The sequence below is a fragment of the Leptinotarsa decemlineata genome, unplaced genomic scaffold (genome assembly GCF_025532065.1).
Source record: "Leptinotarsa decemlineata unplaced genomic scaffold, Ldec_3_MD MMD2_tig00026282_RagTag_RagTag, whole genome shotgun sequence".
NCBI classification, from domain to species: domain Eukaryota; kingdom Metazoa; phylum Arthropoda; class Insecta; order Coleoptera; family Chrysomelidae; genus Leptinotarsa; species Leptinotarsa decemlineata.
In genome coordinates this window covers 12,729,570-12,744,356 of record NW_027412668.1, presented here as the reverse complement: position 1 = coordinate 12,744,356, position 14,787 = coordinate 12,729,570, and the positions used below count along the sequence as shown (strand labels likewise).

The 14,787-nt window shown below is 37.4% G+C and overlaps 1 protein-coding gene across 3 annotated transcripts in view; it reads right to left on the bottom strand.

The window, feature by feature from the left end:
• The window catches only part of wge (BAH domain and coiled-coil containing protein winged eye), a 277,971-nt gene that overhangs the window by 126,404 nt on the left and 136,780 nt on the right, over nucleotides 1-14,787 (bottom strand). For all 3 annotated transcript variants that reach the window (XM_074179834.1, XM_074179832.1, XM_074179833.1), the window contains exon 2: nucleotides 10,441-10,576. In XM_074179834.1, coding sequence (XP_074035935.1) covers nucleotides 10,441-10,540 — 100 coding nt within the window. In that variant the 5' untranslated portion in view covers nucleotides 10,541-10,576. The remainder of the gene's footprint in view (nucleotides 1-10,440; nucleotides 10,577-14,787) is intronic.

Genomic DNA, 14,787 nt, shown 5'->3' with positions numbered 1-14,787 from the left:
AATCATCATTTAGGTATAGGTTACTATTGCCACATACTTCATTAGTCCTGTGAGATTTCGAAGAGTTTCCATACCTCACATGAGTGGCTAGAAGAATGAGTGGGTAATAAATAAAAGTGCGCGAATACTGAAATTCAAATGTATTGGAAATTGAGATTAAGTTCAGTTTTAGTTTTTGAAAATAACGTTTGAGAATTGTGATATGATTAGGATGCTTTTTTTATTCATAAAATACAGTTTAGAATGGCAACAGTTATGCAAGAGCAAAGCCCTTGGCGGTTGCCATGCTCGCCACCTCCTGCTAAGAGAACCAAAACATCGTCTAAGCAAGTCAGCCAGAAATTTTGTTGATATTAGGATATATAACAAATTACCTGACGAAATTTAAAGCCTAAATTATAATCAATACAGAGCAGAAGTCAAGAAAATATGTTGCCACCACTGTTTCTACACAGTTGACGAATTATATAAAGTTTTGTTTCTGTCAAACACCTATGATACATATTCATAGACCTGCCTCCCAAAATATTTCGCTAATATACTCCGCTAATAATTTACCTGTCTGATTACCAGCTTGGCAACTTTTATCTATACCTATAATGTTTTATGCCTATGTGATTTTTTTGTCTGTGTTCTACTATTTTAAACATACAAATTGTCCACACCTCATGACCTGCTACAAATGTAATTTTTTATATAACGTAGCCAATAAACATATATCTATCTATGGCTGCCACTGTTCATCAAGAATAATATTAGTTGTTGGAATATACAGTGCTTATCTTCAATGTCCCCCCTTTTATTTTTTGAACGGGTCAACTCAAATAATTGAAATTTGGGATAATGAAATTAATTTAACTGCATAATATGAGGTAATGAGCTTGAGGTCAGTTCAGAAGATGCTCGACATGGTTGCCTTTAACTTCTCGACATACGAACAGCCTATCCAATATTTTCGAACACAGTAACGTAAATATCTCTACATTTATCATTCTCTGCCGTATATCCAATACTGAAGCAGGTTCAGTTTCGTAAACCTTTTGCTTCAAATAGCCCTAAAAAAAAAAGTCCAAAGGTGTCAAGTCTGGCGAGCGGGCTGACCATTCTGTAGGACCTAGCCGGCCAGTTCAACGACCGGGAAAAGTAGTATCCAAATAGTTTCTTACTTGTCTGGAGTAATGTGGTGGTGATCCATCTTGTAGGAATACAATATCCATATCGAATTCATTAGGATTCGCTTCGACGATTTCAGTAATGAGAGGGTCAACAGTAGTTTCCAGCATATTCAAATACAGTTCCCTCTTAAATTTTGATCAATAAATAGAGGTCCTACAATATGGTTCCCCAATATTCCTGCCCAAACGTTAATTTTTTCTGGATATTAGGTATGTGATTCCCGGAAAACGAGAGGGTTGGTGTCACTCCAATAACGGCAATTTTGTCTGTGAACATTGCTGTTTAAAAAAAATTTTACATTCGTCACTAAATCAAATATTGTGGAGATGGGTAGGATACCTTGCAATGGTTTCCGTCATGATTTCGCAGAATTCTGTTCTTCGATCAGGGTCATCTTCAGTTAATTGGTGTAGCGTTTTAATTTTGTATGGATGATACAGAAGTCTTCACACAGTAGAAGGAGACACCTCACAAACATTCGCAACGGAATAAGTAGACTGTTCCGGCTTTACTACCATCTCACCAATTATTTGCACTTGCTGTTCTTCCGGAATGGACGGATGACCTGGGGGCTTTTTGATATGTACACTACCGGTAGTTGTGAATTTGGATATTTCCCTCAAATATTTTCTACAGATAGGACCATTCGGAAAACATTCATTGAAAATCCTTTCGGTGTCGTGAAAGTTACGCGTCGCACCATAAATAAAAATCGCTTCAATTGTTTCTTCCAATGGACGGGAATTGACCATTTTAGATACTGTTGACGTGGTACCTTTCTACTAGTAAAACCGAAAACTAAATGATGTTTATTGTCGTACTGACATTTTTGTCGTTTTTATAAATACAAAATAACTTAACAAACCTCATCGTGTTGTTGGAATAAAGTATTTATGCATTAATTTTATTGATCCAAATTTCAAATTTTTGAGTTGACCCGTTCAAAAAATTAAAGGGGGGGACATTAAAGAAATGCACTGCATGATCCGCAGAATGCGTTATTCATGGCAGGCACTATATTTCCCTTAAGCCACAAACAATATCGAATTGTTCGAGCGAGCAGCCGCAAATCTCGAAACGACAACGCAGCCATCTCAAGTTACTCAACGCATTTTGATAATTCATTCCGTAACGATGGTTGTGCTTTCGGAAAGTACAATGCCCCGTCGTCAGCACAATACAGAAAGGCGATGGATACTGTGTGACGTTGGCTCATTACGTATAGCCACAGAATTGATAAGTGAAACAACGTAAGAGGCGCGACGTCGACTGTTGTGTCTACGACCGTGTATTTCAGTTGGATAACCATTATGGAATATTCCATTGTATAATTTGCATTCGAGAATGTTGGCGAAATGTCCCTTTGAAGTTAACATCGAGTTGCTCTAATTGGATACTTCACACAAATTTGTGTATGATCAAACAAATAATTTTATCGGTTTCGGGAAGAATGTGAGGCTGGCCGCACACGGATCGAAACGTATTGGTTCGAAGAAAATTGTTTGTGTCACCCCAAAAGCTTCCAAAGGTTCAAGTCGGGTAACCGAGGAGACCACTGAGATGCATCCCTTCTTCCTATCCACCATCTGGAAATATCTTCTTTAAAGAATTAGGCTAATTTTGTGGGTTATGGTAGGAGTACCGTTAACCAGCTGTCGCCCTCTTACGAACAAACAACCCTTAGAAGTCAGAACTTGTGAGAGCTAACGATTAACGAAGTCTTATACTTTGACGTGCGATTACTAGCACGAGGTTCGGTTTGAAGAACTGCAAACTTATTATTTTTTTTTTGATTTGGATTATTAATCATACTTGGCAAAACTGTAATAATATGATCAACGGATAACTGTGTATGACATACAGTGTGTTAAAGTCAAATTGAATAAATTCATTATTTCGGTTAAGGTACATATTTTAACAAAATCCCGAAACACACAAAAATGCTACCCTACCTTTAACCCCCGTCGAATGGCAAATACAACCCCAAAATATTTAAATGGGAAGTATGATATATCGTTTGAAAGGTCTCTTCATTCTCTATTCAACAATGTTATCGCTTTCAAGTTTATTGCAACAATTGAGATAAAATAAATAAAAATCATGTAGTTACCGAAATTCGTAAAATACATTCAAAACTTATTGCAATATACTCAAAACTAATTATTAGAAAGTAAGCAAAAACCATTACAATGTTCTTTTTAGATGGTATCTTTTAAAAAACTGTAAATAATTTCCGTGGCAAAGTTACTTTAAAACGCCTTGTCAACTTGTTTTTCATGTTACATTAGTTGTCAGTATTTTAATTCAAGTTAAAAGTTCGTTAAATTCAAGTCTGACAAATGGTTAGATCAACGCACATGCATAAAAAAACAGTTTTACAAATGATTGGTTACCGAGATAAAACCCGAACACAACAGGAAATAAGCTCTCCATTTCATGAGAAACTTATTAATTTACCGCCCATATCTCGAGGAACAATAAGCAAAATAGACAAGCAGTTTCGCGAACTTGGTCATGCGGGGCAGATAAAAAAAGTAGTTGCCAATGCAATGAGTGATGAATTCAAATTAGATGTGATGCTTGAGTTGGAGGAAAACCCACATACATCGAGTAGACAGGCATCCACTACATTCAATGTTAGCTATACATCGATAGTAAACATATTGAAAAAAAAAATGCATCCCTATAAAATGATTCCTAATCGGGAGCTCATGGAAGATGATATAGGTAGAAGAACTTATTTTTGTGAGCAAATGTTGGACATGTTGGATAACAGTATCATCCAATTAAAAGACGTTATGTTTTCTGATGAGTGTAGTCTGTCTCTTAACGGCCATGCTAATCGGCAAAATTGCCGTAACTGGTCAACGAAAAAACCTCACTGGATAAGAGAAGAACACACGCCATATCCTCAAAAGATTAATGTTTGGGCAGTGATTGTAGGAAACCATATCAAAGGCAAAGGCGATAATTATTTGGTACTACTTCAAAATTATGTCATTCCAAGTTTAGTAAATTTATATTCTGATCCAGGAAACCCTCAAGTTCCAGTAATACGATATGGTTTGAGTAGGATGGAGCACCACCACCAAGTTAATGTCCGGCAATATCTCGATACATTTCCCAATCGGTGGATAGGGAGGCGAGGATCGATTGAATGGCCAGCGCGATCACCTGATCTTTCATCATTAGATTTTTTATGGGTATTGTAAAGAGCAATGTGTACAAATTCAAATATATACAGTAACCCAAATTATGAATTTATTCAATTTGGCTTCTACACACTGAAGTATATCTTACATACTGACTGATCTTCATCTTTGAGCATATATGATGAGGTTAATTCAGTATGTTCTACTCTCTGATGAGCGAATTCAACTCAGTAGTGGCGATGACAAATATTATTCAAAACTACAGTGTGTTTCTATGAAATGTAGCTCACTTTATTTTCATGTATATTCCTTTATTGCATAAACACACTGTTTTAAATAGTGAAATCTTCCACTAATGAAGCTGAACTTCGCTTTTGTTTCCATGTTTCTTTGTATTTCGCTATTTTGTAAAACGTCCTTTTAGAAAAAAATGAATAGGAATATTATTACTAGCAACGTTCGTCTAAAAGGTTGTAAATTTTCTTCCAACGAAGTTGTGGTAGATCTAATTTGCAAAGTATGATAAAAACGTACGTGGGTTGTTAAAAAAATATGGTGAATATTCGAATTTGACGGGATATTTTTTCATGTTGGTTTTAGAAAATTAATCAAATTTTGTGTAAAAATGGAAATAGGTGCTCAAAAATAGTTGAAATGTTGACAGGGGCATACAGTGATTGTACTCTGAGTCAGAAAAATGTTTACAAGTGGTACAATCTTTTCACAGCTGGTCCAGAAGATGTGAATGACGACGCTTGCCCTGGATACCCCAGCACAACAACAACTGATGGAAATGTTGAGAAAGTGAAGAAAGTTGTTATGGAGAATTGTCGAATCACTATTAGAAAAGTTGATTTCGGCATATCGGTTGGCTCATGCAATTCATTTTTTTCGGAAATTTTGGTCGTGAATCGTGTGGCAGCGAAGTTCCAGAATTGTTGAATTCTGATCATAAAAAACCGTCGCATGAGCATCGCTCAGGAATTGATAAATGACGTCAACGGCGATCCAGATTTACCTAAAAGGATCATAACTGGTGATGAATCATGGTTATATAGTTATGACATCGAAACCAAAGTCCTATCGTCCCAATCAAGAGCCCATGAGAACCAAGATCAAAAAAATCATGCGAAATCAGATCAAATGTCTAGGTTTTCCTCGCTGTTTTCTTCGATTATTGTGGCGTAGTGCATCAGGAGTTCTTGCCAAATAGTCGTACGGTCAATAAGAATTATTATCTTGGAGTTATGCGCCGCTTGCGAGAAACAATACAAAGAAAACGTCCGGTATTGTGAAAAACAATTCATGGCTTTTGCACCACGATAATGCACCTGCTCACTCGTCACTTGTTCATAATTTTTTGACAAAAAACAACACCGTAATCATGCTTCAGCCACCGTATTCACCAGATTTGGCCTCCCGCGACTTTTTCCATGAAAGGAGATAAAAACCGAATTGATCAATGACATACCAAAAAGTGCATACCAGACTGCTTCGAGAAATGAAAAAACGCTGGAACAAGTATATTATATAAGAGGGGGACTACTTTGAAGGGGACAGAATAGAAATTGATGAATGAATGATTAATTTTTTTGAGAAAAATGAAAAGTCACTCTATTTCTTGAAAGATCTAGGGGTGTTGCAGTTTCACTATAATAAATGTAGCCAAAAGAGAACATGTTGAATAATAAAACATTTTGACTTTCAAAATTGTGTTTGCATATTACAATGATGATCCACAAAAAAGTTAGTGAAAAACAAAACTAATCCAATCATTAAGATAAGATTGCAGTACATACTAGAGTCTAAGGCTCTGAAACGTTGCTTTATATGAAGTCATATAATAATCAATTCATTCGGAAAACCAGCCAATTTTCGAACCAGTTTATCAACAAACAATGATGAGCAATTTTTCTTAATATATTTTTTGTAGAGGAACTATTTAAAAAACTGACGTATACATCAGATGCGTATTCTCTTCCCCATTCACACCCACAGGAAAGTTCTAAAGGTACCCATTAAATCGAAACTTGTGCTATGATATATGACACACTCAAGGATGTGACGTTCAGTACAGCTACTGTCACCCACACACTCTCTCTATGCCACATGCTACACCATAAATCATTATCAGAAACGAAATAAGAACTCATGAAAAAGTCGCAATATAACTAATATTGCCGGCGCATAATGTTTCAGTATTTTCGTTGTTCGAAATTAAAGAGTGTTTACGCTTTTTTGACATCGGGTTGTCCATTAAACCTACAATCGCATCGAGTATTGAAAACTGTTCTTCAAAGGGTGTTTACGCTTTTTTGACACCGGGTTATCCAATAAACCTAGAGTCGCATCAAAAATTGAAAAATGTTCTGTCAGAATTCGAATTCAGGAACGGAGTTCAAGTGTCCTATGTAATTCAAACTCGTAATAGTCTAGGATCCCGCTGTAGAATCACTACGTCCATAGCGTAGTTAACCAAACCCATATTTTTACATAGATTTGTGAATGGGAGAATATATTTACGACAGGAATCCGCTTAAGAACCATTTCTCAAGCTGCAATCGATCCTTCAAATAAAAATATTGACGGCCACTTTTTGACTGGCAACCCATGAATGTATGTAAAAATTTGAGTTTGAATAACCACGCTATGAACGTAGTGATTTTGCGGCGGGATGCTGTACTGTAAGAAAATGATGTATGATACCAAGTTTCGCGGTGGCCGTGGTAATGGGCAGACGTGTCGATAAAGTCCGTCCACAAAAAAGGTAACGGGTCTTCCAACAGGGACTTCCGAACTTTGACAATTGATAACGGCCGTCTTGTTGAAGCTACATTTGTCAAATTAGTTGTCATTTATTCAGTCTGTTTTGCCAAATCACCATGGAAGAATATAGCATTCAACAAAACGTGCAAATAATAAAATTGATTCATCAAAATAGGTGTTCTTTTCGGGCAACGTACCGCCCGCTTCACCCATTTTACGGTCGCCATAATCGTCCTACCGAGAGGACTATTCGCCATGTGGTGGATAAATTTGAGTCCACTGGTTCAGTGAACTATCGACAAACACCCGTAGGTCGACGAAACGTAAGATATGTCGAAAAAAATGTCCACTATCTGTGAGAGTGTGCAGGAGAATCCGAATCGCTCAGAAGAATTCGGCCTTTCGCAGATCACAACTTGGTGAATTTTGCGTCTTGACTTGAACCTGCGTCCGTACAAAATTCAACTTATCCAGGAACTGAAGGTGAATGACCCTATTTTTCATTATGAAACCGTCATCAACGTTAAGGTCCATTTCTGAATGAATGGGTACGTGAACAAACAAAATTGTCGAATTTGGAACGATGCCAATCCACATGAGATCCACTGGCCACTGTCAACGGCGAGCACTATAGGTCGACGATTACCAACTTCTTTTACCCTGAATTGGATGATCTGGACACCAACGACATTTGGTTTCAACAAGACGGCGCCACGTGTCACACAGCTCATGCCACATTGGATATTCTGCACGAGCGATTTGAGGGCATGGTCATCTCACGTGGAGGTGATGAGAACTGGCCACCGAGATCGTGCGATTTGACCCCGTTAGACTTTTTCTTGTGGGGCTCTCTTAAGTCGCAGGTATATGCGAATAAGCCACAAACCACAGCGGTCCTTTTAGCCAACATAACTCATGCTATCGTTCAAATTCAGCCTGATTTATGCGCCAGAGTTATGGAAAATTGGACGTTCCAAAGAAGCTGTGGCGGACATTTGAACGATGTTATATTCTACATCAGTAAGTCTTTCAAACGAATTTCTATGATATTTAACACACACTTCGTTTTATGTAAATTTAAAGATAGGAACCGCTCAATGAAGTACCCTATAACTCGAGAACTAGTTGTATTTCAATAAGCCTGGGATGAAAGAGTTGTTATTTTTTCCTTCGTACTAATGATTTTCGTTTTTAATGAATAATAACATTCTGAAAAAGACGGTTCTTGGTTTTATATCGAAAATTTTCTTTCAGTAATTCACTACTGAAAAAGGGGTTTCTAATTTGAAAATATATCAGTTTCTCTTGAAAATCAGTTGAGTGAGAAACATCACATTAATTTTCATTTCTCATAGGTAATAATTTTCCAGAAGTTTGTAACAAAAGTCCTTCAGCTGAAAACCACTAAGGTATTATACAGGGCTATTCAAATTCGTTTCTGTACATGGGGATCTCGTAAACGATAAGAGATAGAGTGTCGGTTGAATGATGTGACAAAGTTTCGTATTTTAGAGACCTATTCAATGATGTAAAGAAATCGAATATAGCTCTTTTGGTTCTGGAGATATACAGGAAAAACGAAAAAATCCCAAATTATTTTTTTGCCTATATCTTCTTTATTCGCAGACATATTGAAAATATGACCACATTTTGCTAGTGGCACTTGATGTGGGCTCTCAGAATATATCCATGAATCTTTTATACAGGGTGTCATCTGACTTGGGCCACCCCCATCTTTGAATTTTTAAATACGGACCTGTATTTTTTGTTGCAGTTTTTTCATCGTAGACGTTCACTTCATACTGAAAAATTGAATTTAATTTTATATTTCGGGATTTTTCGGTAATATTCGATAATAATTGTGTGAATTATTCCCTTTTAAATTACGGCCCTGGAAATTGGTTGACTGAGTTGAATAAAAACACAATAGCAACTTTCACGTCTCCCTATGAACCGTAGAGTTTTAAGAGAGTTTTTTTTTATTTTTAGGTACCTATTCATATTTTATCCATTGCTCTGAGCGTTTTCTACAATGAAATTCGAATAAGAAAACCTTTTATGATTATCTGAAACATATCAACAACAATGTGTTTTGATGAGCAGAAAAAAAAATGGAGCAATAATAACATCCGAAACGAACACTATAATTATAATGAGAATTGAAATGAAGTAAGTAGTTTATATACACAAAAAAATTAATTGTGCAATAAATGTTCGAATTGGAGTCCTTCTATTTCGAGACAAATAATGAGACAATAAGATGGTCTGCAAGATCATCAGATCTTACTATTTTGGACTATTTTCTATGGGGGACATTGGAAATAGGATTTACGCTGGCAGAGAGATAGAAAATGTGGAAGACTAGAGATTGAGGATTTTGAATGTCTCGAAATGGAAGGACTCCAATTCGAACATGTATTACGCCAATAATTTTTTTCTTTTTCGGCTTATTAAAATACATAAAATATATTTTTGATGTAGATATGTTTCAAATAATCATAAAAGGTTCTCTTATTCGAAGTTCATTGTAGAAAACGCTCAGAGCAATGGAAAAAATATGAATAGGTACCAAAAAATGAAAAAAAAATCTCGAAGAACTCTACGGTACATAGGGAGACGTGAAAGTTGCCATTGTGTTTTTATTCACCTCAGTCAACCAATTTCCAGGACCGTAATTCAAAAGGGAATAAATCCATACAATTATAATCGAATATTACCGAAACATCCCGAAATATGAAATTGAATTTGATTTCTCAGTATGAAGTGAACGTCTACGATCCAAAAACTACAACAATTTACTATAACTACAACAATTGAAAATTTCAAAAATGGGGGTGGCCCAAGTCAGATGACAGCCTCTATAAAAGATTCATGGATATATTCTGAGAGCCCACATCAAGTGCCGATAGCAAAATGTGTAGAGATTTTCAATATGTCAGCGAATAAAGAAGATATAGGCAAAAAAATTATTTGGGATTTTTTTGTTTTTTCTGTATATCTCCAGAACCAAAAGAGCAATATTTGATTTCTTTACATCATTGAATAGGTCTCTGAAATATACAACTTTACCACAATTTAACCGACACTCATGGATGTCATGTGCCATCGCAGACTTCTTTCTGTGTAGTAATTGTCCCTCAAGTACGTGAAATGTGAAAGTTTTATCAAATTGAAGTGAGGGCCTCTTTATTCACGCCGGTATCCAGGCCGAGGTGGTTCGGATAACCACGTAAAGGGGGCCAAGTAGGTACGTGAAAAAAAAAGAAAAGGTCTACCGAGAAGGAGGCGAACTTAAAAAAAATCCAAAACAGTGTTTGCTTTAGAATAACTGAAACAAAAAACTCACCATCAGTTGAAAAGGTAGTTGCAGTAGGTGCCGGTGCCGGGGCCAGGGGCCAAAGTCCTCTCTGGGATGGCCCGCCCGGCCCAGCAGGGCTGCCTAGCATATTCACGTATGGCCCGCCAGCCTAAATGTATTCACACTGAAACAAAAAAAAAAAGTTTAGAATCAAGATTGAGATGTCTAGGTATGAAAATAATTTCTCAGCAGATTTTCAACACTGCTGGTCAAAAATTCAACTATTATCATCACTAAAAATAGGGTCGTTCGGTCAAATCTGATTTTGTGCATTTTTCAAATAGTTTTATCGAGCTTACCATTCAGAAGAGAATGACAAAAATTTATAGCATTTACCGTTATCAAAATATGTAACATTGAAACTGCGCGTTTGTCGAAAGCTAGTGTGACGACATATGTACGATTGTCGGTACAACTTCTGCTTTCTATTACAATAAAGCGAAGCATTTAATGTCTGAGGTATGAATGAAGATACGTGCCTGAGCAGTTCTCAAATAATAAAGAATTATGTTTGTCAAAAAATATCAAATAAATATATATTCTATCAAGGGAGCGTTTGATAAAACAACCTTCCCAACAATTACCCGGCAACTACACTCCAGGAATGTCCCCCTGGTAGTAGGAGAATGGATACTCAAGATGCTCTCTAGTAGAGCAATAAGTATCAATGTAGAAGACATCAAAGGACATGACATGGACAAATGACATGAAAGGTCTGGTCATGAGGGGATGTCCACAGGTTTTATCACCCCTTCTCTGGAACATAATTCTGGATAGCCTGATTAATCACCTCCACAATAATGGATTCTACACAATTTCATATGCAGATGACATAGTTATCTTGCAGACCGGCAAATTTGTGAACACACTGTGCGATAGAGCGTAGAATGGGCTCAAAATTAATATAAACATGGTGTAAGGAACACTCACTGTCGATCAATTCCAAGAAGACTGAGATGGTCCTTTTCACCAGGAAAAGAAGTGTATCGGGCTTAAAACCTCCTGAAATATTCAAAAGTAAACAAAACTTCTCTGAAGAGGTGAAATACCTTGGTACTATCCTCGACAGGAAGCTAACATGGAACTCTCATCTACAGAGTAGAACAAAATGAGCATATGTGGCTTATGAGCAATGTCGGAGGACAGTGGGACGCGCATGGAGTCTTTCACCCCGTATGGTCACCTGAATCAACACTGCAATAATCTGTTTAAAATATGTTTTTCCGTTAACCAGCTGTCGCACCCCTACAAACGACAACTCTTAGAAGTCGAAACTTGTGCGAGCTAAGGATTAACGAGGTCTTACCTTTTAACGTGTGATTCCTAACTCGGGTTTGACTATATTAACGTACGGAGCCATTGCATGGGGACCGAAAGTTCTACAAGCAACGGCCATCCAAAAATTAATCAAATACAGCGACTGGCTTGTTTAAACAACAAAGGAGCCATGAGAAGAACATCAACCGCGGCAATGAAATTAATTACGGGTCTGACCCCTCTGAACCTGTACATTAAGGAGGTTGCGTTAATGGCCATGGTACGATTGCGCACGGCTGGTGTAAACCTCGAAGTAGAAATGGGTCAGTTGAGACTGGGCCTATGGCGGGAAGCGCTTACTGCGCAACCTCTGCTCCAGGCAACCAGTGATTCAATTGAACCCAGGTTTGTGTTTAATAAACCCTACAAAATAAAACAGAACACAAACTCAGATGCTATAAATGCAATACGCATATATACAGACGGCTCAGGATGTGGAGTGTACTCTAGATCACTAAGCTTAAGGATTGAGTGGGGAATGGGAAAAATACCAGCGTGGTCCAAACAGAACTGGCTGGTATCTCAATCGCCACAAAAGAAATAATCAGGAAAGGAATTTCTGGCAAAAACATAAAGGGCACAACAGGAGTAAAGGTAATCGCATTGCCGACTATTTAGACAAGGAAGCTGCTGGACTAAGAATTTTAGTACCCAAAGGCACTTACGGCCTGATGACTTCGACAATTGCGGAACTAGCTAAACGCCACACCCATGCTCAATCCCTAAAGATCATCTTGGATCATGCCAGGATCATCTTGGGCAATCTGGGAAGCTGGCGCCGAAGAAATACCTTGCGATAACCAGGAAAAATTTATGCTTAACAGTACGATTTCTGACTGACCACTGTCAACTAAGGGAACACCTCCATAATATGGGGTTAGTGGACACACTTCTGTGCAGGACGTGTGAACAGGAAGATGAGACTGTCAGGCATGTTCTATGCGAGTGACCGGAGTTATCGTCAATAGAGAGTGTGTGTTCGGCGAGTCTTGGCCTACACCTTCCGATATAAAGGAGATGTCTCCCAGCGACCTGTCCACCTTCCTGGAAAGGACAGGATGGACGATGACCTAGGAGGACAACTCGGGAGGATGTACAATGAGCCACATGTGGCCTAAGTGCTGTGGGTCTACACTCACCCTCTCTACTCTACATTTACAGATAAATATATATTCGTTTAGAAAACAGTAATTCATAGCAAAGTCCAACAATTCAAATCATTCGTTCACGTACGTTCACAGCTCTTTATTCAAATCTACCCATTAATTTCCTTTTCGAACGATAACATTCATATTCCATTCGTTTCTACGCACCGCCCACATAAATAACTCTGGAAAGAATCCGATTCATAACGAAACTAAAGAAATAAATAACTGACCTGATATTCAACCAAAACAATGAACCCATCGATTACAACCTTCGAAACGAGCGGGAGAGAAGGAAAATTGAAAGGTGGCCGTGGAATCGTGCATCTCTGCGAAAGATGCACACGCCAACTCGTCAGATTGCATAACGTCGGACGAGAACCAATGAACGACAGAAATTACGAGGGGAAGGGAGCGGGGGGCGAGACGAAGAAGGAATCTCGGATGGTATTAATCGCGGTGCACGGTGGTCGTTATCAGTGTTGTTTTTAGCGTTATTTAATTGATATAATGTTACTTTTTGATGTTTAGAGTTACAAAATTGTTTAGTTTTTGAAAAACTTTCAACGGAAAGTTTACGCGCGAAAACTGACAGTTGGCGTATCATGACTGACAGTTGACATATCAAAACTGATAGTTAACGTATCTATCGTCGGATCTGAGTCAACTGTAACTTTTGAATGTCATATTGAAACAATTCCTCCGTATATTAACTTCATAAAGTTTTTGGCATACATTAATTATCACATTAGTTACCACAACTACAACAGTTTCAATATCGTTTTATCGAATTGAAAAACAAAAAACTACCAATACATGTTCACTTTATGTCAGCACAAATATTGAGTAGTAATATATTATCACATGTCCCCTTTCAAAATTTCATATTACATTTTCATAAGACCTGTTGAAACCTTTCTGGAAGTTTACTTTTTTAGTGCCATAGGCGTACTGTATTCAAATTATTTACTCTTAACGAATTGAATAAATGAATTTATACGACGAAAACGCAATATATATTCTTGGAAAATATCATTCATAACAAAGAAAATAACAAATCTACAATGAAAAGTGTTAAAATATATCCAGTAGTAACCAAGACATTCTCCAACAAATAGGTATTTAGTTGAAGGGGATTGAATAAACATTGTTTTTTTTGAAGGCGGTATAAATAGATATTCCTTTGAATTATACTGTCAACAGACACATCGCACCCATCAATAAGACCGACTTGGCTTTTTAGTGGCGTTATTCGTGATATTCTTCAGTTTAATTCGAGAGCTCGTTGAGTAAACAGCTATACAACATGGAAGCTAGTTGTTTGGGAATCGTGAAGAGTCCGAAATTGTCACCATTAAATATGAAAAGAAAAAACTATTGCTATGAATGTATATAACTGGTCCACTGGTTTGAAAATTCCAGTTGGCAAAGGTCGTCGTCTTATCATCACTCACATAGGCAGCAGTGAAGGATTCGTGAAAGATGGATTGATGGTGTTTGAATCGAAGTAAAATGGGGATTATTTATCATCAAGAAATGGATGCCACAGTATTCGAAGAATGGTTTTAAAAACATACTTGTAAAACTTCCGCAGGGATCCGTAATATTAATGAATAATACAAGTTACCACAGTATACGATTCGAGAAGCTGCCGACGTCGTATTGGAAGAAAGCAAATTTTACTGAGTGGTTACAAATGAAAGCTATTCCTTTTGAATCTACCATGTTAAAAGCGGAGCTCCTCAACTTGGCTAAACGTCATAAGTCAAAATTCGTCAGGTATGTCACCGATCAGATGGCGAAGACTAAAGGAATGTCGGTTCTTCGGTTGCCGCCTTATCACTATGAATTGGATCCAATAGAGTTGGTTTGG